Raw genomic sequence first — 27,777 nt, 5'->3', positions numbered from 1 at the left:
TGTAGACATCGAGGACACAAATTAATATGATGTGAACAAAATGTCGTCACTCAAAACTGAAACAATTTAAATACATGAAATGACATCTACTATGATTTGTAAACACGCTTTTTGGCAACAGTTGCAACATCACCGGGCAGCTTGTTACACTCCGATGTTGTACGTGGGACGGACATTCGAAACAACTCCCTTCAACCATTAACTTTGTTTACATGATTTGTGCGGAGGGACACATTTACTGGTTGTAACAAATATCCGCCTTTGTTGATGCATGTTTAAGAAAACGTATCTTGTGAAAACATTTGAGACTTAGTATTTTTCTGCGTTCCTGTAAGGTTTATAAGTTTGAAGTTTTTGATACGTTGAATACGTCATGTACCAATTAGCCCAACAGCAAACTCTCCAGCCGTATTGGTTTCCCCATAGGTTTGTGGTGGTAGCTTTCAAGAGATGCTCACTTCCCCCGTTAAAAAAGCTTTCTACACACCTTGGGGTATCCTTAATGTTAGGCTCTATGACGGACTAGTCAGAGATAGTTTTATTGCCCACTGTCTCTTCGAAATATGCACTCACACTTTCTTGTCGAACGGGTACTGCAGGGCAGCCAGTAGCGTCATCATGGTGCTCTTCTGGATCATCCCTTCCCGGTACTGCCTCGAATAGCTCACCTGTGAAAAGACGCGACCCCCCCGTGGCGTGCGGCAAAGCTCAAATTCCGTCGTCTACCTAAAATAGGAACAATCCGCTCACCTGCTCGATTCTCAGCACGTTTTCAACGGCGAAGTGCTCCGCCCTGGTCTGGGCTTCACGCTGGCCAGGCCTCCTTTTCACGGCAAGCCTGAACTGCGAATTAATTGCAAAGTGTTATGCCGTCACAGCCAGGAGCGCGAAATAACTGCACATTACTTTTAAGTAACGCATTGTCTCTTGTTCTTGAAATATAATGCAGCATTGCGCATAAGTGGGGTTTTTTTTTCTTTCTTTTTTTTGCCCCCTGAAAGTATAAATCCTACGAAGTGCGTGCCCACGACAGAACTGCTAAGTTGAAGCGGCGTTTCTGTGTTTCGTGTGTGCTTTGAACGCCTTGTATATTGTGGTCCACCAATATTAGCTTTGCGAGGGTTACGCTTTTCTGCCTTTGACGTTATCGCACATGTTCAATATTGTTTACGAGAGAATGATTTAGAAAGGTAATCGGAAACACTGTCTTCACTACATATATATTTGGTCCCTATGCGAAATGATCACAAACACATAAGGATCAGTAAAAAGTAATGCCTTAAAGGGCGCCTCACCAGACCCAACAGCAAATTTCGGTTACATGCTGGAAATTTTAGTGCGCTGTCTAGGGATCAGCAAGAATTTTTTCACTTTGTTTCAATTTGATGTCAAGTTTCCATGCTGACCGGACCCTCTGTCCCTTTGCCTCGGGTAGCTCGGCAAGCGACGTTCCATTCCTGCCTTCTCTCATACCGTAGCAGAGGGACCGCGTCACGTCCACGTCACGAGCCCCCACGTCCTTTTTTTTCTCTTCCTCCGTTGCTGCGCGGCGCTCTTCCAGTGGCGGTATTGCACGTTCTGCATTGGACGCTTTTCCCGAAGTCACGTGCCATAATGTGTCACGTTGCGGGCAGTGCGTATTACCTCGACTCTGGCTGTAAGTGCGGCTTCCTCTAAAGGAAGAACGTGCAGGCTTCTGTCTGAAGATTCAGCTGTATTCCTGCCATGCAGCCACTTCGTACTTTGCGGACACGATTGTCACCGCGTTGATGCATATATATGACATGAAAAATACATGGAACCTTAGCCACATACCGCTCAGCTGAAGTAAGAAGTGGTCAACCAAGTGGTGACACTAAAGAAGACAAGGTGGACGTACATGGTGGTTCTAACGATTCGGCGTTTAAATGGTATTTTTGTTTCTCTATTGTGTCTGTCTCTTTTCTATGCTCATTATTCACTCATTTCTTATCTCATTGTTAACGTATTTCACGCGAAATTACGTTGGTCTTGTGTTCTTTAGCGTAGACACTTGCTTGACCCCCCCCCCCTTTTTTTTTGCCAGGAGGTCAGGTGGGCCGATCCCATAGTGCAGTCTATGGTGTAATGTGGTTCATTTTTTACTAAATCGGAGCTTATTACGCCCTAATTTACCTGTGTCTCGGCTAATTCTCATTTCTGGCCTCGTTGAGACCTATATTTCGGTACATCTTTCTGGTTCCTGCGACATTCCAATGCAACGAAATTGCCCCTTTTGTCAATAAGCTACATTCACAGATAGCCAGGCCCCAGATATGCGAAACCCGTATGAAGTCAGCGAAAGAACACCCTATTCAAACAAGCTAATGTAGATGTCATCGTTACACGTCATTCCTTGCTTCACACTGTTCCCTCCCAGCCCGCTTACCCACGGTTTCTGTCCCGAGGCGAACGGATTCTCGATGATGGTGTGGCGCAGGACCCACTTCCAGTCGACCGGCCGGAAGTACGAATCGGCCTCCTGAACTCGGCTGGACACCATCACGTGGTCCTTCAAGTACATCACAGCGCTTGACATGGTGCGCTGCTCGATCTCGGATACTTCTAGCACTCCTGCGTTTCGCGTGACGCAGCCACGATGAAGAAAGAATGGACGCCACGTTGGCAGTTGTAGCAGCACAAGCTTGACATCAACTAGCAGCATCATTTATCAATGGTGTAGTTCATATTACCATACTATAGCAAAGCTGAAAACCAGTTAATAATGTTGCAGATGCAGTTGCTCACGGGCAAACGTATTGGACGTTTACGATGCGTCGCGTCCTTTATCGTTGCGCTGTACGTGGAGCCAACGGTTAGAAGGCACGGCTAACAAGTACTATCTTGAAAAGCACCCGCGTTTTCCCTGGTTCGTCTGCACACTTATTCTGCTTATTTTATTTATTTATTTTATTTAATACATACTGCAGACACGAAGTCCATGCAGGGTGGATAAAATACAAAATTAAGTCACAAGAAGTAAAACAATGTCAATAAAACAAAATGCTGCAACAATACGGCAATAATGCTAATACGAAAAGCAAACAATCGCAATACAAGTTTTATAGAGACAAGTCATTCCAGTCATTAATGGTGCGTGGGAAGAAGGAGTATTTAAATAGGTTGGTTCGGGCAAAATAAGGGGTTAGAGAATTTTGGTGATGTTGGCGAGTAGGTCTTGTTACTAGCGGACTTACATACAATGCCGGGTCGAGTGCCAATTTGTTGTTAACTAACTGGGAAAGAAAGTCAAGCCGTAATTTTTTTCGACGCGATTCAAGTGTAGGAATATTATTAGACCTCATAAGTTCAGTTGGCGAGTCGAATGTGGAAAATTTGTTGTAAACAAACCGGATAGCCTGTCTTTGGATTCGTTCAAGTTTCTTTATTTTACGTTGAGTGTAGGGATCCCAGATAATACAGGCGTACTCGAGCTTCGTTCTAATTAAGTAGTAATAAGCGAGCAGTTTAACAGAGGATGGGGCGTGTTTAATCTTGTATTTGAGGAAGCACAGTTTACGGAAAGCAGAGAAAGATATATTTTGCACGTGAAGGTTCCAGGACAGGTTGCTGCAAAGGGTGACACCTAAATATTTATAGTTAGTAACTTGTTTAAGTGCGGAGGAGCCTAGCGTATAACTATAAGAAAGAGATGTTTTCTTGCGGGAAATGGGAAGAGCGAAAGCGAATTTTAACTAGCATAATATTCGGCAGCCGCTACTTAAGGACAAAATAAGAAATTAAACTTTCTTCATGCCCTTTAAAGGGCCCCTCACCAGACCACATAGAAAATTTCGGTTATACGCTGGAAGTTGTTACGTGCCCGCAATAGAGCGTTCTACCGCAAGAATTTTTCAAATTGTGTCTGTAATAGCAGAGATAGAAATATTCCAGCGCCGTGAACCAATGATTTCAGGAGGCGAGCTTCCCCGCCACTTGCCCCGTCTAGCCTCCGCAAGTGAAATTCCTTCCCTGCGTTCTCCCATACCGGGGCTGGAAGATCGCGTGGCGCATACATCACGGACCCCGACCCCCCTCACCCCGCTTTGTTCCTGCGCCGCGAACTTCCACTGATGGTATCACGCGCGACCTATTGCGTTTGTCTCGATTCGCGCAGCGCGCTCTTTCGCGCACTGGGCATGAGAATACCTGACTAGCGGTATATGTCAGTGCCACAATCACGAGCACTGTGGTAGACGCGATAGGATGAAAGAGCGTGATCCCGTCTCTGGAACACGGTAGAAAATGACAGCTTCGTTCTCTGCGCGCGTGACTGCACGACATGGGAACAAGCAGACGTAACGGAAGTACATCTCTCTTGCTACGCTACGAAGTAACACAAGAACACGCGAATATTAGGATTCTATGTTTTATTATTTTGACGATAAAGCGTCAAATGGTCCATTGAGCGAAAAAGCCGGCGTTTGTCAGCTGTATAGGAGCGAAACAACGCCAGTTTCTCATTGGCTGCAACGCCATGTCTCAAGCGCGCCTCGACGGAGCCGAGGGGGTGAGAGGCTACACATGCATGCCCGTTGTCGCGCCAGATGTTGCGTGAGGGGAGAGGGTATCACCGCGACGCCACGTCACCCTCGCTGTCGGAAGCCTGTGTTATCCGCGCGTTCTTTGCCCGCGCAAGCTCTCGCCTGCGTTCTAACTGCGCCTCGGTAAGGCCCAATCAGAACGCGCCAAGCGTCTCAATGCGCTCGCTTGCCGGCGAGGAGTTCATAACTCGAATGACCGCTCAGCGGCGTTCAAATGTACATGAATTCTTTCGCATTCACAACTCTTCAGAAGTGCTTAGATGTCCTCGGATTATTTCTCCAAAGTTTCATTCGTCTATTGAAGCAACATATTAAACAAATTACTTATGTTGCCTTGAATAATTCTCGAAGTCACGTGCCACTGTGAGTGACGTCACAGCACTGCCGTGTACATAGGCGCACTTGTGCGATTGACGTAGACTCTCCGGCTGGGAGCGCGGCACCCGCGAGGACTACCGGCATTCGGTTTGAAATTTTAAGTTCCGCGGCGCGAAGGGACGTAATACTTAGCAGACACGATCGCTAGCGCGCATTGCATATGCACTGCGCTTGTCAGCTCAAAATTGCCAGAGCTGTTGAGGGGTCCTGTAAATTGGAAAAACGTAATTGTGCATGTGAAGTGCGGGAAGTCAATCACGTTGTAGAAGTAGAGAGGATATATATAGCGCAAATGACGGTGTTTGCCCAGTATAGTGAACGCGGTTTAAATCATAAATCCGGGACCTCACAGAGGTGTGGCGTAATGCTCACGGATTTCACTCGCATCCGCGAAATCCCTGCCGAATTTTTTCATCCTATGCAGTATCATGCAATATTTAAGTTTGCAACGCACAGGTCGCACATTTAATCACCTGCAATGCTTATGCTTACGCGCTGGATCGTTCGCAAACAATGCCGAAATACAAACACCAAATCCCCAGTGTGGGGAGACGTCGATGGAGCAAGGACGATGCATGATGTTTGTGGAAGAAAGAAGAATGGTTAAATTTGTGTGCATGTATAAGGGATTTTATGACCCTTGTACACTGTAGAAATAATTACACACTTAATGGTGTTTGCTGTCACATGGGTAACCTCCCTACAGTTAGGGCCTTACAAAAATTTATAGAGGACGACAACAGAGCTCTAACTAGACATGCGATGACAAAAGACGTATTTGAAACCTATGTAATCATTCTGACAGCCTTGAGTGCATAGAAATATCCGACAGGGAAACTTCAGAGGAATAGATGTGAAAGTTTATTTAAGGCACTTTTTTATGTCGCCTGTCAAAGCTGTCATTATTGTTACTTGCAAGAGAAAGTCGGCAAACAAGATGCCATGATTTCTTCTCACCCACAATTTCATCTTACCCCTTAAACGCGACGCTGTTAGCCATGCGACAACAGGTTCGTCCCTTTATACACCCATAAAGGTGTAAAAATGTTCAGAGTGTACCACAGTGCCAGATACCCCTTCTGGAGGATATGCCGAGAATGGGAACATAATCAATGGTCCAAGAAGGAAAAGAAAGTCCATAAGAATAAAATCAATGAATCTGTTGAATACAATGCGCAGTGCAGTTTCATATAAAGTAAGTGTGCTTTATAAATACCTCTGAGCCAACATTATAATACCGGTTTTACTTCCTGATGTATTGTTTTATTGTGTCGCTCTTGTAGTGGCTTGTGTGCGTATTAGGCGAGAAAACCGAAAACCCACTTCAAACTTCGGAGAAGTAGGCAGAAATAGCTTCGCTTCCACACAGAGCGAGATCCGGCACCTGAGCAGTCGTCCACGGGCATTATCGCTAAGCATAAGATTAGAACGGGTACGCTATGGGTTACGTGTTCCACAGACGGCAACAACACTTCCGGTGGCAGCACCTTGAGATGCTCTCGTGTCTCGAGTGACCCGACATTTGTCGAAAAGGAATGAAGTGCCAAAAAATACATGATGAATATGTCGCCGAGGCTGGCACATTTACGCCTGCTTATAAGTACAACCGTCCTCGACTGCGCTTCCGTTCTCTTGGTGTCCATTCTGTAACTCTAATGATTCACCTGTTATCTATCCTACGCATTACATGGCCTGCCCAGCTCCATTTTTTTCCTCTTAATGTCAATTAGAATATCGGCTATCCCCGTTAGCTCTCTGATCCACACCACTCTCTTCCTGTCTCTTAACAGAAAACAAGGTGGTTTGATGAAGTTAGGAAATTTGCAGGCGCAAGTTGGAATCAGGTAGCGCAAGACAGGGGCTATTGGAAATCGCAGGAAGAGGCCTTCGTCCTGCAGTGGACATAAATATAGGCTGATGATGATGATGATGATGATAAGCACAACAACATATCTGCAACCAGGTCTGGGTGCATCGGTAGGACACCGCTCCTCAAGGTGTCGCCAGAGTATTGCCCTTTCAGTCTAAACCACTGGCGCCCCTGTATTATAATAACGGCAATACAAACACGTGACGATGAAACTTGGATATCTAGAGAGCCAAACAGCTCCGTCCCAATCTCGTCTCCTAGTTTGACTGTTCTAACTACGTCTCAATACTAATGTTAACTTCAGAAATATTTCTTACCGAAAGTCCTAAATATGAATTCGAGGAAAGCGACGTTTATCAGCTGGCCCAGGAGTATGTCACAAACGATGTGGGGAAACGTCTGCAAAAAAAAAAATTAAAGAAGACTACTATTTCTATAGAACTTTTAGAAATGGCCTTTTTACAGTTCAAAGCAATACATTGAGCCATGTGATGCCGCGGTTAAGGGGCTTGATTAGTTTCGTATATCCATAGGGGTCAAAATTATTGCGGACGCGATGAAAATTATTTCCAGATCGAACTAAAATGTGTACGAAAACTGAAGTGCACGAACGGTTTTTTTTTTTCGTCTTTTGTATTCCGGCCATCGCAGCGTCGAATCGAACCCAGAATCCTGTGCACAGCAGTAGGATGTCATAACCACTGCCTCCGATGTGGCTTATCGAAATTACGGTAGTCTTTCCTGCGCTTTGTTGCACTACGTCGCGTTCTATTGTCCCCTGTCGCATTTCCTCGGGGCACAGCGAGATCTAGCGAACTAGTGAGCTCCTGCATGCATATGCATTTTGTTACATAACGGTATCCGCTTGTATCATTGCTGTTTTCCTTGGGTGGAACCGTACGGCACTCTCGCTTGCCTCTTCCACCGATGGGTGCATTAGGCAAACGCGGCGTTCAAGTTGCTTGCCTTTCAATAGGCACTTTTTGATGGCGTGTCAGTTTGTGAGTTCAAAGCGCGCTGTCCTTGTGCCTCTGCACGCGGGATGTAGGTAATCGTCTGGACTGCAGAACTTGGCACTGAATCAATACTGAAGTAGTACATCACCCGAAATCAATCCGTTACTACTGATATCAGCCAAGTGATGACCGATAAAAAAAGACTAAAAGGAGAACACTTAATGCCGCCTAATAATAAACGTTTTCACAATGTTCATTTGAAATTACAGAACTTTCTCCTTCATGTTCTTCAGATTAGCTTTTACGTTACTAAATGGCTGTGGCGCAATCCAGAAAACGCACAACTGAAAATTCTCCGGTTTCGGAACTTTTCATAGAAGCTCCAATGAAAGTCTCTAGCCCTCTCTCAAATTTACTCGGAACCATTCAAAAACACTTGCTATACGACTGTATGATGTAGTCTATACTCTTGGAGGAATCACCCGACCGCAGCAATACGACTTTAATGGTAGAAAGTAGATAAACCATGTCAGGCAGTCATCTATGCATTCAAACATTACTACAGAGCGTTTGTGTCATATCACTGTAATTCAGATGACAGAATACTAAGAGTGGGTCATGTCGCACGACTTCATTTGACGACATTATTGGAAGGCAAAACAGTATTTAGATTTTACTGCAAAATTTCGTGAAAGGTCATAAAGGCCGCTACATGAAATAAGCGAAAATAATCTGCAGGCACCCAATTTTTTTGTTCTAGCTGGACACATTTAGGCGCCCTGCGAAATGAAACTCGCAGCAAGCAAAATCATGTCTGTGTAACGTGTTCTCTAATGTTCTGTGCCCAGTTCAATCAAGTTCTTACCCCTCCGACGTATTCGACATTGATGGTCGACTGATGGTGGTATAGGAAGGTGACAACAGTGATGTTAAGCGGACCCTTCAGCCCCATCCAGACCGTCACTGCAGCCTGGCGCCATGACACCGGGTAGCCGAACTGCTCGATTATCGGGAACAGGGCTACCACTGAGAACAGCCGTGCCACGATGCGCACACCGTACGCCAGTGCCACCTGCGTAGTTTCAGTAAAGTTCAGATTGCCACTGAGAAATAAGTGCACTGTACTGAGCTGTAGGTCACTATTACTGCATGTCACTGATTCTGACTGTTTACTGTCGATGAATCTGCTGCATCAACTTCAGTGACCGTCTATGCTTCGCATTTCATGATGTGGTGAGCGTCGACGTAAACCAGCGATTAGGCTTAACAAGGACTACGTCCGCTTACGGGACTCGAAATAATTTACAGCCTCAATAGTGACTAAGGTTGTAAATCTGTCTATAATTCACACTCTTACACCCCTGTTGGGTGTAAGGGTTTGAAATATAGGCCGACTTAGACCCTTATGCACCTTAAAGGGTGTAAATTATTTTACGGTGTAGGTATAGTCACAAATGCAATGTGTAAGGATCGGCCGCACATAAAGGGGCAAAGCTTGTGTAAGAAACCTAATTTTCTATCAAGGCTGCTTTTTCTGTCCTCGCTATGGGAGTTGAGGTGTCATCTCATTCAAATTTTCTTTCAATAGGCCTCTGCAAAAGTTTAAGTACCGTCGAAAAAAACTGCATCCTCAAGAGCATACAATACCGCTGGGCATTCCAGGATATACATCCCCACCGTAAACGAAACGTCACGACTATTCGTGAGTCCTGGGAGCCCCAAAGCGTCTTGCCTGCGAGAGGATATTGCTGCGGGCGAAGATGAAGAGCAACTCGCCGCCATACAGTGACGACATGAAGAGCGAGAGGAATCCCGAGACGTCGTAGATGGCCGACCAGTACTTGTGCAGCAGGCCCTCGAGCTCGGTGCAGGCGACCAGGCGGTGCGAGGTGGTGATGAGCGTGAAGGCCACCACGCCATCGACGCCCGATGTGCCCATGACCTCGAGCAGGCAGAAGGTCGCGTACGTCAGGCAGATGTGCAGGAATGTGTTGCTGCTCTGGCTCTGCGGCGCCAGGCGCAGCGACCAGATGGCCACGGCGCCCATAACTACGCCACCCAAGGCGCCCATCACGTGCGACACCAGCAGGTGGTTCAGTACGGTCGTCACGCTCTGGTTGTTCTGCATATGAAGAGAACGTGCCCTTGTCTTTCGCGGGGCAGTCTACGTCAACAATCTCAAACTCGTACCAGGTACTGCGCTGGTACATAGCTCAGAACATGCGCGGGCATCACTGTCCGTTCTTCCAGACAGGAAATGCAACATAGAGTTGCTGGTTACTCGCCCAAATTCAGTGTCTCGCACGTAGTAGGAAGGGAAATGTGGGCTACACGTAGAAGCTTCGAGAACCACGTTGTTCGGGACCCCTAAACTGGTTACGTGAGTAGTGCTGCTCGCCTGCTGCTGCTATCGCACTACGAAGAGATAAGCTTATTTATATTAAGTGCGAATGCACTTCTTAAGCGACCCCGAAAACTCTGCCGGCATCCGCGCTCCTCCTCCTCTCCCCTAGCAACGGCGCGAGGAGCGGAGAGGAGCGTCTGTAGCAACGGCGCAGCAACGTCACGCCCCACGTGACTGCGCGCGCTCCGCCCACCGCTCCGTGGCTGCGCGCGCCCCGCGCCGGCTTCGCACCGCTCTCCGCGCCGTGACGTCACGGCGCGTTGTGCAGCTTGCGCCTCCGCGCCGTGGCTGCGCGCGCCGCGCCGGCTCCTCGCACCCTCTCCGCGCCGTGACGTGACGGCGCCATGCAGCTGGTGTGCCTCTCCCCCCGTTAGGTTTGCACTCACCCTCGGCCGCCGCCTCTCCCCTCGCGCTGACAGCTCCCTCGTCGCCCGGTAACAGCCCCTCGTGTGCGTACTCTCCCCACCGCTCACCCCCTCTCCAACCGCCTGGTGTGTTTCGCTCCGCCGTCACGTGTTGTGTGTGTGGCGCCGGCGCGTCAGTCGTGCTCTCTCGCTGCCGTCTCCTTCGCTCGGCTCTGCAGTTTAGTCGCGCGCGCCCCCTCATAGCATCACCCCGTGCTTCGCACTTCCTCATACTCCCCTTCGGGGAAATGCGGGTTTTTTTATTGAAGAATAGAAGACGACTGAATACTCCATAAACGCAAATTTCGTAATTATTACAAGTGTTCCTTTTTAGCAAGTCCCAGCAACTTCTAGCAACTTGTGCGAGATAAGTGCACTATAGTGCTAACCCGTGGGTCAAATAAGTTTACTATATGAAAAAGTGCTCTTTATACAACCCATGGGCCTCTTCAGTAAGGCAATTCAGAGAGAAACTCGCGGACCTAATGCTGATTTGTAAGCATAAAATGCTTTTTCTAGTACGGCTTACATAAAAAAATAAGAGTGGCAGAAAGGCTAGTAAGATACTAGCTCCCGTCGCGGTTCATAAAAGCGACTACCTCATCGCGAGCACACACATTACAAAGGCAGTGCTGCAAAATGCGAGTGATGGACTGACGGTGTCACCACCTAAAGCAAAACAGATAATCCCCCCCCCCCCCCTGCCCCCCATAAATATTCCTCCTCAGGACATTACTCCGGGTGTGTAGGAGTATTGGTATTGTAACGAGAAGTTGAACAGATTGCTAACAGTATGTACTAGTGCACTTGTCAGTGCGCCGCAAGGGTATGCTGCACACATATATGCTTCCACAGCCACTAGCGGTCACTGGGCGATACAATTCAGCTCCAGAGCACGCAGATTCTAGCACCCGTGAACTGAACACATGATCGACTATAATGATCAAAACAGCAAGTTCCCGAATCATTAATTGATGCACAGTTAAATCGCCTTTCTGAAAACACCTTGCACCAGGTGATGTTAAAGGCTTCTTTCAGTTGGCGGCACTGTTTCGCGTCCCGCAATGGGAGTTGCGAATTTCAGCATTCCGTAGGCGCGCATTCGTACGTGGGCCTCGACGGTGTCGAGAACGGACCAGACGAAGAGGTTGTTGACAATGGACTCGGCCTGCAACATGGTGGTCAGTATGGGGTAGCGGCCTTCCTCAAGCAGCTGGTCGGCGATGGGCAGCCGCTCGCAAGAGCACAGCAGGATGCCAAACAGCAGGCAGTTCTTGATGCCCTTGGTGCCCAGAAAGGTGTACGCGTACAGCGCTGACACTACCGTGCTGATGCCAAGGGTGCCCACGGAGAACACCGTGATCTCACGGTGGCATCTGAAAGTGAGAAGTGGACACACAACACCATGTACACAGCAGCGGTGGTGTACACAGGGTGCCGACACTAAACAAAACTATGGCCGTGATCATGCAACAATGATATTTGAATTATTAGGTAAAACACAGGGGAATGCGGGAGATGGAAATTTAAGACAACGAGCAACACGAGAACAAGGTGAGAGCAGGAGTCAACGTTTCGACAAGAGGACTTTTCTTCAAGGTGACATATGCTCTCCTCGGCACAGTATATATAGGTAGGGTTCTTCTAAAGGGGAAATAAGGTAAGGCGGGTGGGTGAGGTAACGAGCGAGGGTGTGTTACCAGCAAGGGTGTAGAATTGAAGAGAAAGATAATGCGCTACTGATAGTCGGTGGAGGAATTTGAGGCAGCGCCGTGTGTTAGCCGGTTGACGTGTCATTGTAGGTTCCTCTTTCCGTGCAAGGGACTGGACGACAAGGAGGTGGGGTGCGGTATATGCTCCGCTGGAGGTCAGTGAACTATCGTGTCTGACAGAGAGAATAAAAGTAGTGCAGAAAAATGGCGCTCGTGAGAGAAAAAGAAGAAAAAAACGGGGGGGGGGGGGGGGGCAAATCTATAAATAAAAGAACGAAAGGAGTGAGTGAAAGCAAATGTAGGTTGGAATATTATTGACAATCGAATAACGAAAAAAGCTACTATAAGTAGCTCAATGAACAAAAACTAAGTTCTGTTGCCTATATGCTTTGAAGTTTAGCATAGCGAATAGATTCTAAAGCTCCCTTTGAAACGTTCATGCCTAATGGTTGCAATGTCTTCAACTTATGGATAAGGTACGATTCTGTATATTCTGCCCCGCGCAGAATGGAAATTTGACTGTATTATGTAGAGTTTGAGTTCATCAACGTTATGACCTGGTTGGTTGAAATGCTCGGCGACTACGTTGGGAAGCTTTTTAGCTGTGTCCGCGCGATGTCCGCTAAACCTGATTGATTGTCCCGTTTCTCCGATATATTGTTTCTCATAGAAGGAACACTCAAGGTTGCATAAGTCTGCTAGAGGTTTTAAAGCATGTAGCTTTCTTTCGGAACTGTCACGGAGCGGCATATTTTCGAGAGTTTTCGAGTGGTTTTGACGCCAATTAACGGCCGCCAAAAACGTGGTGTCCTCACTGTGCGGCGTATAATTTCGAGAAGGCGACACGCCAAATTACGGGCGTCAAAAACGTCGTGGCCTCACGGGGTGGCATCTCGTTTCGAGACGCGACACGCCGATTATGGACCCCGAGGTGTGCGTGGGCGTCTAAGTGGTATCGTGCTGGGGCTCGACCTTGGCCCTTGACCTTGGCAAAGAGGGGAATCTTGTCCTTCGTCCTGGGTGAAAGGGGCGCGGCCAAGACGTCTGGGAGGAGTCATGAATTAGGTGAACTCGGCATACCGGTAGTTCCCCTACATAGGGAACTAGGGAAAGGAGAGGTTATTTAAGCGCAGGTTTTCGGCCCTGCTATTTAGTCTAGAAGCTGAACCTATGCGCTGCGGAGAAGCAGTCAAGGAGCTAGTGCCGTCCAGTATCGCCTGGGCCGCCTAGCCGCGTCGGAACTCCAAGTAACCAGTTGACGTACGTGACGTCAAACCAGCGTCTGCAACGAAGTTCTTGGTAGTTCACCTCAAGTTAGCTCAACCTGCTTGAAGGAAGTCGTCGGATCTAGACTCCAGGGAAACCCAGCCCAGCAATCGCATCCACCTCGACAAGATCGGCCCACCAGCATTCTTCGGGAAAGCTCTGCGCGCCGACTTCACGGTTTATGGACTTGCTGCTGCTGCTGCCCGGCCATGCGTATGACACCATTTGTTTTCTTTTGAACTTTGTTTCTGAAATACTGTTAAGTGTATTCTTGTGTATTTGATCCTCGCACTGTCTCATTTTTATATCTACTGTTAATTGCTCGTATTTATTTGTCTTCATCATTGTGTTACACTAAATTCAGGTGTGTTAGTCTGTCTTGTGTTTTTTTTTATTATTGAATTTATTAATTTGTATATATATATATATATATATATATATATATATATATATATATATAAGCCGATAAATATTTTTTTTTGTTTACTGCCGACTCTGACTCTCTCACTGTGTTCGCTCGAGTAGGGAACGACCAACCGGCTTGTCTACCCCGTCGATCGACTTCGCGCCGACGACGAATCGGTGACAGCCGTGACAGGAAGTAACCGATACTCTATGATAACTGCCTACAAGTTTTCAAGGGTGCAACCCGAAAATAGTCTAAATAGAGGTAAATACCACACGATGGTACCGGTGGTACCGTGATGAAACGCCACAGTACCACGTGGTGAGGCGGTAAGAGGAGCGTTCTCTCATTTCCCTCGTGACAGCTAGCATTTTTAACGCCTTCGTTGAGAGGCTGCGCCTCTGGTCGAAGCTCCAGACGCTGTCGTTGCAGACGCTGTGCTTAGGCGGCCGAACACGCAGCACGGAGTTTCGAACTGGTCCTTAAAGGCGACGCGCTCTAAGTACCGCTTGGCTCCCGCGTGCGGGTAAGGCACCGTGATAAGGCACCGTGCCACAAATACCCAACTGTCAAAGCATGCTAAACACATTCCTACATAACAACCGGGGTTGATCTTTCATTTTTTTTTCTGCAAGTAGAGCTGAACATTCTCGGTTTTTACTAACACTCGTTTGATCCACCTACGCCAGCCCGCGACTTCCGGCATAGGTATACAACCGTAAGGAGCTTTGCACAGCCTCCAGCGCGTAGCGTACCTGCGGAAGATGAAGTGGTTGATGCCCTGCGTGGCGTACACCGTTGCCGCCGGCACGAACACCATGAGCACGTGGAACTTAATGTTCCGCAGCCACATGGAGAGCGAGTCCAGGCTTTTCTCGTTCTCCGCGTCCTGGTACGAGAACCCGAAGCCCGCGATGAACATGAACACCGTGTACGGAAAGTGGATTCGGCGCTGCAGCTTCTTCAGAATCACTGAAAAGGCGTAGAAGCGAAATAAAAGCCTCACAGGTACACAAAAGAGGCAACCGTCATTGCCCGTGCGACGAAGTAAACAAGCGGGTATGCCATCGCAGGCCTCATGCTGACTGGCTGGTACGATGAAAAGCACCACGTCTTGTCGATTGTCGATTGTCAGTGGTTGCAGCCTTAAACAAGGTAAAAATGCCTAATAGCGGCTTCTTTATTTTCTTCTGAGAAGCCACATCAAGCAACAAATGAGTTTAACGCCTAAACATCAACAAATATCCATATCTGCTCCCGTGCAACTGCAGTCACGTAACCTTCGCTGCTGCACAGTATCCTATATCCATCGAGGAAACGGGCACCCTCGATGATAATACGTTTACCATCGCATCGTCATTACATAACATGGCACTACATTTGAATCTGCAATCTCATTAAATCGAACAATCATCGAAACAAGCATTCCTTTGCAGCTTCGGTGCAGCTGCTGGAAGTCCAATCAGCGAAATTTACCACGCGTCGTGAGAGCAGACAATTGCTATGAATAAAGTCGGGAAACGAGTGAACAAGTCTTATTATCCGGAATAGCAAAGGGTGTTTTGTCTTTAAAGTTTGGAGTGCCGCAGGCCAGGGGCGCGATCTTGTACGCGTTCCAAAATGGAACGGAGGCGGTCCGTTCCATCGAGCCGCCCACGATTGGTCAATTTGAACCGTGAGCCGCACACGATTGGTCAATTTGAACCGTGGCAATCAAATTGACCAATCGTGTGCGGCTCGATGGAACGGACCGCCTCCGTTCCATTTTGGAACGCGTACAAGATCGCGCCCCAGGTTTCCTTAGCCGGAACAGTGCAGACCATGGGCACCATAACGTAAAATGATTCCAAACTGTTTTGATTCCAAACTCCTCACGTCAACTTTACGTAACCACCGACACAAGCATCGGGCGGTGACCCGCCGCGTCGTCTGAACAACCCAATCAAACACACTCCTCAATTATAGGAGGTCACCTTTGTTCGCTTTCAAAACCAATAACATTGCCTGAAATGAGAGGTGTTTGTTATCTAATTTGATGACAAGAGGCGAGGAGCACGCTCTATAGTGGAGAGGGTTTCGATGGGGCCGAGCCAGCATAGTGAAAATGGATAACCGCATGAAGAGGGTGGTGCCAGCTTCTCCGATTGGTCCGCTTCGCCTTGCATATCCTGCGGTGGCTGGTCGAAAATCGCGGCGGCGTGCAACGGAAAGATAAGAATGCCGCTAAAACGGATCTTCAGCAAGGAAGAGTTGGCTGCATGCCGAAAGGGCTCGATAACGTTTTACTGCCACGCAAAAAGGTTTATCATGCGCCAATAAATACATGCTCACCGGCAGGTGCGAGTAGCGAGGGCCTGAGCGATCGGCGGGCAGCCATCTTCTATTCCTTTCGGAACGGGGCAGTATGTGGCTATTCAGAAAAAAAATTCAGTTTTGTTCGGCATATTAATGCATTTTTTTCGCGTACATGTCACTTTGACGTGGTGAATTTTCGCGGTTTTGTGAAGGTCGCGTGACAGACAGGCGAAGTGGGCATAGCCAGAAAACATTGGACCAATAGCAGAGGGCTAATGGTGAAAAGGCGTCGAATCAAGATTGATTATTTTTCTTCTGTGTGGTTTAATCATGCATGATATAACGTGCGTACATGCTATATCAGATGGGGAGCTATCGCAGTTTTTGTGACGTCGCGTGACAGACAGGCGAAGTTGGGAGTGGCCCGAATATGTTTTGACCAATCGTGGAGGCTGATTGCAGAAATTGGAATCAAAACAGTTTGAAATAATTTTACATTATAGCGCCCCATTTTGATGCAAACGGGATTTGCGCTAATAGATTGATGCCTGAAACGTACCACCCACCTGCTGTGATGAGCACGGCGCAGATCACCAGATAATCATAGGACTCGCCCCTTCGTTGCCTGCAAACAAAAGGCGAAAGACATTTACAAGCCGTCACATATGCAACTTCTTCCAGAATCCCTAGCACCATCACATCAATCTAAGTCTCCTACAGAAGCGTGCACTCCCCAGACATGTCAAGCCCAGTTATGCGTACCCTGGGTCAAACAAGCTTAAAACTAATGAAAATGTTCTAATAAATGTAATTTTCTGCTCGCCTCAACAGCACTCCCTTTCTATAGACAATCATTCAGTTACTCTAATAGGCCACTGGTTATCTGTTTTATGCATTGCAAGGCGTGCCCTAGTATGTTCTGCTTATCTCAACTAGAAAATCAGCTACCTGTGTTTTCTCTGTCCGACATACGACCGTCTATCTACAGTATATTAACGTTACGCGTATCGTTTTTCCAATCCATACCTCATTGCACCATCTTCATCTTCATTTCAAGTTGCACTGTTATCCTACCTACGGTAGGATAACAATCCACGTAGGCATGATTCTACCAGGTACGATTACTGATAGAATGGAGAGGTTACATGTAAAACTGGTAGAACGCATGGAATATGTACTTCTAAATTCAATGACGCCTGTACGCCACAGTTCAAGAGTTTCGCGCCCCTGTCCATTTTTATTCTGCCATATTTCATTCTTACGATCATTCTTACAATTAAGAGGCCGACTAACAGTCATGAAGTCATGTTCATAGTATGCTTAGAGTTAATGGATGATGTGCGAGCATATCCGTCTAAAATGGGTTATTTGATACGCCGTGGACCCAGTGAGTGCTACATGTAAGTCTGTAGAAGAATCTTCGTAACACTCAAAAGGTGAAACATATCTGCCAGCCTTTTTCGGCACGTCGATCTAACCATCCGCTTTAGTTCAGTTCGCGTCAGGTTATTGCATATCCATAGCGCAAAGCATCAACAAAGCACCCGCCACTGATTACCGGGAAGAAATATGTTCATTAACTTTGTTTACTCACGACACGCCACCGGCGACATCTACTTTGAACTTGATTTCTTCCTCACTGCTGTACTTTGTAGGGCGTGGTGTGGTGCTGGAATAACCGAAAGAAGAAAAATAAGAATTGTACATTCTTAATTATCTGAAGGCCTAACAGCCAGGGTTTTACGTTAAACGGTCCACCAGAGTTACGTGCCCACAGGGAGAAGCACGCAACGCCATAGCTACCACTATGCTAGACATATTCCATCATCACTCTGCGGCTCCCACAGCCGTTTGAAGAGAAACCAGGCAGATATATCGAGTAAAGTTGGATTGGTAGATTAGGTATGTCGGGTTTACATTGATCGGACGGGAGCCACGTAAGCCATAACAGACACGAATACGAAATGCGGTTCCCGCAGTAGCGTGACGTTATGCAGTTTCCCATGCATCTACTCCGGTATAGTGGATTTCTTGGTAATAGATAGAAGGGGGTTACATTGCCTTTAAAGCCGCAATGGCAACGGGGAAAGTTTTCGGTGTTCTCGCTAGTTAGAAACAACACATAGATTACGGAGTACAGCTTAAAGCATTCGTAGTCTTATGTGCGGCTCGAAATCTCAAAAATTAAAGCATGATATTGTGTTCCTCCTCAATTAATCGACCGCTTTTCCGTCAAAGAAATCCTAAAATAATGGTTCACTAGTATTAGCTGGCGTAATGCTCGAACCAAAAAGCTGAGAGAGGTCAGCGGGACCTCATATCACTTGCTCGATGGCGCTAGTAGCATTTGGGATTCCTGTACACAGCCTGCGAAAAGCTTTCCTTATCTCCCAAACCCGTTCACCCGTGACACAAGGCTTCGCCACGTGGAGCGAACGGGCCCCTTGATGCGCGAATGTGCGCACATACGCCGGTGCGGCGAGCTAGTTGTGGGGCATCGAAGCACCCGAAAAATGCCCCGACGGATACTTTGCCGCAGCCATAATTAGGTACCACATGACACTGCCGTAACGCAACAACCTTTTCTAGCATTTTGCTACCCTAATTACAGCACCAGAATCGCATCCGGCCACGTAATTTGGGCCGTAGGCGAAACCGCGCCCAAAATATCTTGAGAAAATGCTTGCCAAAAAGCCAACTCGCGCTTTAATTGTTCCACTACCAGGATGGCACGCACACTCAGGCGGGATGACTGGAGGCTTACCCGACAGTGCTCATGGTGTTCGAAGGCCGATTCCAGCGGAGCAGATTGTTCCGAATATTCCCGATGAGAACGCGCTGCGTGACCGTCCGAAGCCTCCTCGAGCCACGCGTAAAACCACGCGGCTTCCTTCGCGTTTCTTCTTCGTCTTCTTAATGAATTAAGGGACATACGAAGTGAGAAAAACAAAAAAGAAGGTGGAGGGAGGCATATCCCCCCAAAAATATGAATTTTCAGCTCGCTTATTAGAAAAAACAAACAAATTAAGTGCATATTTGGTAAATAATAAAAAAATGCCTTTAATATTCAAAAGGAAATAGAATTAACTATAACCCTAGCTATTGCTGTAAGACTGTCACTTAAGCAGCGACCAACGATGGAAGACAAACGATATGTTCTGATGTCCATGCGCAGTTAACCTTCTCTACCTTACGCGCCGCGGTGGCTTAGTCAGCTAAGGCGTTGCGCTGCTGAGCACGACATCGCGGGATTGAATCCCGGCCGCGGCGGCCGCATTTCGACGGGGGCGAAATGCAAAAACGCCCGTGTGCTTGCGTTGTAGTGCACGTTAAAGAACCCCTGGTGGTCAAAATTAATCCGGAGCCCTCCACTACGGCGTGCCTCATAATCAGAACTGGTTTTGGCACGTAAAACCCCAGAAAGAAGAACTTCTCTACCTTGTTGAGACACGGTCTTCCTGCAGCAATGCCGCATAACACACAAGCAGCGGCAATTAAGGAAAGCAAATGTTCTATTGATTCAGGACATGACAAAAGCTGCGTGAAGGAAAGGGCTACAAGCCTCGCGTTCCTGATATTTCTCTATCTATTTTGATTGAGTCACACGCCTACGACCCGCATGCAAACACTCGGACGCACCTTCGCTCAGGCGGCCCGGTAGCAACTCTTCTTGCAACAGTAACCATACGTGTTGTGTATACAGAGATACATGAAACAACAACATTAAAGGACCTCCGGCACCAAAATTACCCGCCGCGGTGGCTTAGCGGCTACGGTGTTGCGCTGCAAAGCACGAAGTCGCGGTATAAAATCCCGGCCTGGGCGGCGGCATTTTGATGGGGGAGCGATGCAAAAAACGCGCGTGTCCCATGCATTGGTGGCACGTTAAAGATATCCTGGTGGTCAAAATAATCTGGAGGGTCCCACTACAGTGTGCCTAACAATGAAATCGTGGTTTTGGCACGTGATACCCCGGAAATCGAGACCTAAATTTAAAGCTCTAGATGTTCTTGTCGTTCAATTCTCCTACATGCATAGGTACATCTGACGGAGTATTAATGGCGAAGGTTGCCTAGAACATAATTTATTGTGGTTTTAAAGTACGCGGAGATGCTCATCTGAGTTGGCAGCACGTACCTCGCAACATCGTCATCAATATGACGGGTCTAATGGCTGCTCGGGCTCTCTCTGACGTTTTGCAGGCTCCGCGAGTATTGCCGACGTCGTATTCGTAGTCCGCCGCCTACAAAAGCGCCACTGATGGCCACCAAGCGAGTGCATTCGAAAGCATGCTCGTGAGCATAGCAGACGATAACCATTTGCACCAAAGATGGCTGAAGTTCGCGGCTGCGATTTCTCCTTTATTCGGGTGCCGGACTGCTTTTTCTGCTGTGACATCTGCATAAAGGGTGCGGGCATCTATGAGAGTCGACATGTACACAATGTTACAGGAGTTTGGAACAACCCAATCAGCATAAGAGCCAGGTGCGTCCCACAGACAAGCGTAACGAAACCCAGTTACGAAATGGAGCTCCTGTTGAGAAGCCGCGTCGTTTATTGACGAATCCGGTGTCTCGATTATTCTTTTTTTTTAATTCTACCCTATTGCATTATTGTTTCTGTAGCTCAATAATACGCGCACATCGTTGGGCCAGACATAAAGTCACAGGCCTGCGCGGCACGCGCAGCACAGTCACAGCGTAAGCGGGTGGAGCGGCTCAAGAGTAGCTCCCATTTGGGCACCACGCACAACAGGGTCTTCGGGGCAGTCTGATCGCCTTGTTTTGACGAGAATGATCTGAACTGTCCGCCCGAAGTCGACGGCGAGCTGAGGCTTGTAATGCTCTCTGCACAGCAGTCTGATGAGCCCGATCAAGCCTTACAACTGCAACTTACATGTCGGGCGCGCAGCGTTTGCAGGTACCTTAACGAGATGGCGCCACCACAGTGGCGGATGCTCGGCAGCTCGGGAGCGCGTTGATTGCGCGCCTCGTCTGAATCGCATATCGTCGTCTGCGCCAGCGGACGCTGCGTTTGCAGGCATCTTACCTAGATGGCGCCACCATGCTGGCGGAGGCTCAAGTCGTCTCTTCCTGCGTGCTTGCATTACGGGTATTTTCCGCGATCCGATAGCAAGCGCTAGCGTGGCTCAGTGGTAGAGTATCCGGCTCCCATGCAGCAGGCGCGGGCTCGATCCCGGCGGGAATCGGGTACCAAGCCCATTGACGAGTACGTCCGGTAGTAGGAAAGAAGGAAAAAGGGTTTAATTTACATTATTTACACTGGCCCCTGGTACGGAAGCCCGCTCCATTAGGAGCATATTAAACGTCTGAGTTCACATCAGGACCCGTCAGAGCCACCCTCACTGCACCACATGTCTCCGGCGATAGCCGTTACGTGGCTGAAGCCGGCGGCGGCGGCATTATCGCGACTCGAAACTGCTATTCGAATGAGCCCATAACAGCTTACGCTGTAAAATATCAAACGACTCCACACGGCACGATGCCGGCACACATTGTGACCTTGCCACCGCTGAATGCACGTGACATTGCCGAATAACCGCCGCGAAAATCACATGATTAAGAGCAACTGTGAAATTGTTAATGGGAATGAGTATCATCGTCAACGATGTCGCCAAAACACGGCTGAATACAATTAAGCGCGAGCTAGCGCTGCACCGCCTATACAATTCCGCTGCGTACGTCCCCGAATTTCTCTCAGTGACCTGCTTAGAAACGTACAAAGCAAAAGTATTACCAACTTTTGAGTATTTCTTTTGTTACTGAAGAGAGAGAAACCACACTGCAGTGTGTATTTAAAGGTGGAGCAGTGGATGGGCGCTGGTGGTGATGCCCGGTTTTGTCCTTTCCGGGTAAACACTGCACTCCAACACTGTAAAATATATTTAAAAGAAATAAAAATTATGATGCCTGCAAGCATAAGCATGAGCAAATGCACGAGATGTCAGAAAGAAAGTGTGACAAGTAATTTCTTGCCGACCAGCGGCAATCCATTCCTATCGCCGCTCTCGCGCATGAGGCCTCCCTAGGACCCCCCCACACACACACAATAATTATTTTTCAACATCCAACCACAAACATTCGATGGGTGTTTGTTTCTTTCACTCCGAAAATGTGAATCAAACAGAGACGCATGCAAAAGCAGCTGCGCAGAAATTCACGGTGGTCGGTTGCCTCTCTCCCGAGCGGGCTCACCAAGGCCGACACCAGTGGCGCATTCGTCGGCACGCCCAATACATACAGCCTGCTTCAATTTCGTCATGGCCATGTCCACTCACGTCACTGCAAAGTGATGGCTCGATGAATGCATCGCTACCCATGCTAATACAATTGCCCGAACCGACTAACGCGATGAATAAATGGATTTTCGCTGATTGTCCTTCCGGCGATAAAAAAAAAAAACACCGCATATCCACGGGGTGAATGATGATGAGTGGGCGAAGCTCCGGAGGGAATCATCGGTAAACCGTGAATCTTCCGTGTAATTCGCCCAATCTCGCCGCACTAAATCGAACGATTGACTTCCACCAATGACACGCGCCATATGTGACGTCATTCCTATTTTATAACAGCGCCCTTCATTATAATTGCACCATCTCCCGCTTAAGGGGACGCTAGCACAAACGCGTTAGAAACGTGCAGTACTCTCTAGTAAGGGGGAGAGGCCACAGCGTCTTACGCAGCCGTTTACACATGCCGGAACGTGCACCGCGTTTGCCGACGCCATCACATGACTGCTGAGAGAGTATAACCCCCGTATTCATAAACGCTCCTCGACTTGAACTTGACTTGCCACCGCCTTGGGCAGCGCGTTCGAAACGCGTTGAAGGCGGTGGCAAGTCAACGCCGAGCCGAAGATCCGGAAATGTGTGCTCGATACGCCACTGTGAGAAGTCAACGGCGAGCCGAGAACGCTGAAGTTCGTGTTCGAGACGCGGCAGAGAAACGTCAACAGGTGCTGATGAATGTGTAAATAAATGGTTACGGTACAAATCCTCGTCTCGTCATTATTTACGCCATTAAAATTACTACGCCGTGTACTCTCGGCGCAAGAAATGCATTCGCATTTCCTCACGATTCCCTTCGGGGAGGTGGGGGCAATTTTTTTTCATAAAAGTAGACGTGGCTACCTTCTACGACGACGACGACTATTACTACAACTACTGCTAAATACTACAGAGGAGGGACAGACCCACACCCTAAGGAGCTTCGCCCCTAAAATGTCACAGGCCTGCGCGGCACACATTCACAGCGTACGCGGGAGGAGCGGCTCCATAGGTGCCCGCCGTAAACTACTACCGAAGCGGCCAAGCTACCGGGCCTCTTTCCCGATCCGCGCACATGAGGGTCTTTGCAGCGAAGCTGTCCTGCCTGATTTTCGATTGCACGCACGTGAGGTTCTTTGCGAAATTCTCGTAGCTGATTTTCGGCAGCGCGCACTTCAAGATGTTCGCTGCGAAGTTGCCGGGCCACATTTTCGGCAGCATGCACTAGAAGGTCTTCGGGCGTCAATGCATTTTTTAATCGCAGAATAAAGTTGTTTCTCTCCCTCTCTCTCGCGCGCGCGGCGACATCTCTGCGTTGTTTTCATGAGAACGATCTGAACTGTACGCCCGGCGCCAACCGCGGGCTGCGGCTTGTGCTGCTCTCTGCACAGCGTTCGGCGGAGCCCAGAGTTGTCTGGTTGTAGCCGCGCTCATTGCTCTGCGATTCGCTTCTTCAGCAATAGTTCGTACTGCTACGTCTCAACCTGAACAAACGCATACATTGGACGTTTTGCACGAGGCGGTCCATTCACCAGCGCGCGCAGCGGCAGCAGTCGGGCGTGTCATAGACTGTGACACGTTAACAAAAGGAGCTCGCGTCGAGTCAACAACAACCACTGCCTTTCGTGGATACGGTAATTACCCTGAAGATTACTACCTAATCACTTGTTCGTCCCATACCTCCCAATCGATGACGATGAAGGTGTTACGGCCAATTCGAAAGAGTAATCAATAGATTCCAGATTGCGCAAATTGGCTTTCTGGAAAAAAAAAGCTAACTCTGCTCCAGTAATATGTTGGCGAACAAGGTACAATCACCTCTCAGGAAACCGCTGGTTCATTATATATATATATATATATATATATATATATATATCAATCTTCATGCTGATAAAAGTACTGCCGCCTATTCATGCTACGAATAAACGGATTGCGCAAACTGGGTGTTCCGGAAAGATATTGTAAGCCTATAGCCCAGTAAAATTCCGGCGCAGCGATGGTGCCCTCACTTCTTTTCAAAGCGCTGGTTCGTAACCTATATAGTTCATCATCCATAGTCATACAAGTGCTGCCACCTATTCACGCGAACACAAAACAGGTTCCACTAATTCGCTTTTGCATAAAACAAAAGAATGCCCAGTAAACTTTCACCGCTAGCCATAGTCCACTCACTTCACGAGAACGCGCTGACTCGGCTTTTGTATCATTCTCCATGCTAACTCAAGTATTGCCGCTAATTCACGCGAATAATAAAGGGATCGCGCAAATTGGCTTCTGTGAGCAAACGTAAACCTATGCCCAAGTGAAATGTCGGCCCAGCGATAGCACACAGATTTCTCTGAAAAGCGCTGGTTCTTAACATACTTACTAATAATGCTCATACAGGTCATACCGCCTAAATAGGCTAAGACCAAATGGAGTCCCGAAATTCGCTCCTCAGTGAAAAAACAGGGCAAGCCTAAACCCGAGTAAAACGTTGGCAATGTCAAGTACACTCACTTCTCTTAAAAGCGCTGGTTCGTCACATCTACTTCATTGTTACTGAAAGTTTCGCCGCCTGTTTATGAACGTAACGCGTAAATTGGTTTCTGATGAAAAGGATGTAAGCCTATACCCGCTTGCTGGAGATAAGTAATTAAAGGGAAACAGAGACTTCCACCCAAATGTAGCAATTTGCTACAATGGAAACCCAACCGGATTCCACGAAAGAAAGCCTCGCAGTTGAAGAAAAATTCTTCCTGGTCCGGGACTCGAACCCGGGACCACCGCCTTTCCGGGGCAGCCGCTCTACCATCTGAGCTAACCAGGCGGCTAGCAGATGGCAGGGCGAAGTCGAACTTGTCGACAACTCGAAGCAAAGGCAAGTTCTTCCCCAACCGGTTCTTTCGAGGAACCCGGTTGGGTTTCCATTGTAGCAAATTGCTACATTTGGTTGGAAGTCTCAGTTTCCCTTTAATTACTTATCTCCACCTAGCGGATTTCCGCTAAACTATTACGTCATACACTTGCCTTTGCTTCGAGTTGTCGACAAATTCGACATCGCCCTGCCATCTGCTAGCCGCCTGGTTAGCTCAGATAGTAGAGCGGCTGCTCCGGAAAGGCGGTGGTCCCGGGTTCGAGTCCCGGACCAGGACGAATTTTTCTTCAACTGCGAGGCTTTCTTTCGAGGAATCCGGTTGGGTTTCCATTGTAGCAAATTGCTACATTTGGGTGGAAGTCTCAGTTTCCCTTTAGGCCTATACCGCAGTAAAATTTCAAGAAAACCAGGTCAACTCACTTTTCTGCAAGGCGCTGGTTTGGCGCTTAAATCACTCACCATGCTAATGCAACTGTCGCCGCCTATTCACAAGTTTATTAAACGAATCGCAGAAATTGCTGTTTGGAGAGCAAAAAGGTATGTAGCCCACTACATGATCGGCGAAGCCAGTTCCACTCACTTTTCGGAAAAACGCTGATTGTTGATATACATCACTAGCCATGCCCACACAAGTATCACCGCCTATTTACGCCATGAATATACGGGTTGCGCAAACTTGCAACCAGGTCGCATACCGCAGGGTGAAGTCGTATACGGTGACACCATTTACGCGATCAATAAATGGATTGCAGAAATTCGCTTTTGAGGGAAAAAATGTAAGCCTATAGCCCAGTAAAATTTCAACGCAGTCAGGGCCACTCACTTCTCAGGAAAGCGCTGGTTCGTCACACACATCACTCTCCATGCTAAAGCAAGAGCTGCCTCCTATTTACGCGATGAATAAATGGATAGCAGAAATTCTCTTTTGAGGGAAAAAAAAGGTAAGCCTATAGCCCAGTAAAATTTCAACGCAGTCAGGGCCACTCACTTCTCAGGAAAGCGCTGGTTCGTCACACACATCACTCTCCATGCTAAAGCAAGAGCTGCCTCCTATTTACGCGATGAATAAATGGATAGCAGAAATTCTCTTTTGAGGGAAAAAAAGGTAAGCCTATAGCCCAGTAAAATTTCAACGCAGTCAGGGCCACTCACTTCTCAGGAAAGCGCTGGTTCGTCACACACATCACTCTCCATGCTAAAGCAAGAGCTGCCTCCTATTTACGCGATGAATAAATGGATAGCAGAAATTCTCTTTTGAGGGAAAAAAGGTAAGCCTATAGCCCAGTAAAATTTCAACGCAGTCAGGGCCACTCACTTCTCAGGAAAGCGCTGGTTCGTCACACACATCACTCTCCATGCTAAAGCAAGAGCTGCCTCCTATTTACGCGATGAATAAATGGATAGCAGAAATTCTCTTTTGAGGGAAAAAAAAGGTAAGCCTATAGCCCAGTAAAATTTCAACGCAGTCAGGGCCACTCACTTCTCAGGAAAGCGCTGGTTCGTCACACACATCACTCTCCATGCTAAAGCAAGAGCTGCCTCCTATTTACGCGATGAATAAATGGATAGCAGAAATTCTCTTTTGAGGGAAAAAAAGGTAAGCCTATAGCCCAGTAAAATTTCAACGCAGTCAGGGCCACTCACTTCTCAGGAAAGCGCTGGTTCGTCACACACATCACTCTCCATGCTAAAGCAAGAGCTGCCTCCTATTTACGCGATGAATAAATGGATAGCAGAAATTCTCTTTTGAGGGAAAAAAAGGTAAGCCTATAGCCCAGTAAAATTTCAACGCAGTCAGGGCCACTCACTTCTCAGGAAAGCGCTGGTTCGTCACACACATCACTCTCCATGCTAAAGCAAGAGCTGCCTCCTATTTACGCGATGAATAAATGGATAGCAGAAATTCTCTTTTGAGGGAAAAAAAGGTAAGCCTATAGCCCAGTAAAATTTCAACGCAGTCAGGGCCACTCACTTCTCAGGAAAGCGCTGGTTCGTCACACACATCACTCTCCATGCTAAAGCAAGAGCTGCCTCCTATTTACGCGATGAATAAATGGATAGCAGAAATTCTCTTTTGAGGGAAAAAAAGGTAAGCCTATAGCCCAGTAAAATTTCAACGCAGTCAGGGCCACTCACTTCTCAGGAAAGCGCTGGTTCGTCACACACATCACTCTCCATGCTAAAGCAAGAGCTGCCTCCTATTTACGCGATGAATAAATGGATAGCAGAAATTCTCTTTTGAGGGAAAAAAAGGTAAGCCTATAGCCCAGTAAAATTTCAACGCAGTCAGGGCCACTCACTTCTCAGGAAAGCGCTGGTTCGTCACACACATCACTCTCCATGCTAAAGCAAGAGCTGCCTCCTATTTACGCGATGAATAA

The 27,777-nt window shown here is 47.8% G+C and overlaps 1 protein-coding gene and 1 non-coding gene across 2 annotated transcripts; both read right to left on the bottom strand.

Annotated features, from left to right (window-relative positions):
- Window positions 1-569: 569 nt before the first annotated feature.
- LOC119456823 (uncharacterized) lies at window positions 570-19,031 on the bottom strand. Its single transcript, XM_037718642.2, has 11 exons — window positions 19,018-19,031; window positions 17,848-17,922; window positions 16,820-16,878; window positions 14,714-14,930; window positions 11,683-11,950; window positions 9,499-9,888; window positions 8,632-8,838; window positions 7,128-7,209; window positions 2,408-2,592; window positions 751-843; window positions 570-668 (listed from the first exon to the last, which is right to left on the bottom strand). The coding sequence occupies exons 1-11, from the start codon at window positions 19,029-19,031 to the stop codon at window positions 570-572; spliced, it is 1,689 nt and encodes a 562-aa protein (XP_037574570.2).
- A 6,243-nt stretch (window positions 19,032-25,274) lies between these two features.
- Window positions 25,275-25,348, bottom strand: Trnas-gga (transfer RNA serine (anticodon GGA)). Its single transcript has one exon. It is a non-coding gene; the product is annotated as a tRNA-Ser (tRNA).
- Window positions 25,349-27,777: the final 2,429 nt, after the last annotated feature.

This window comes from Dermacentor silvarum, chromosome 6 (genome assembly GCF_013339745.2).
Source record: "Dermacentor silvarum isolate Dsil-2018 chromosome 6, BIME_Dsil_1.4, whole genome shotgun sequence".
NCBI lineage: Eukaryota > Metazoa > Arthropoda > Arachnida > Ixodida > Ixodidae > Dermacentor > Dermacentor silvarum.
Note: the sequence above shows the minus strand (reverse complement) of the source record. Positions and strands in the feature narration are given on the sequence as shown.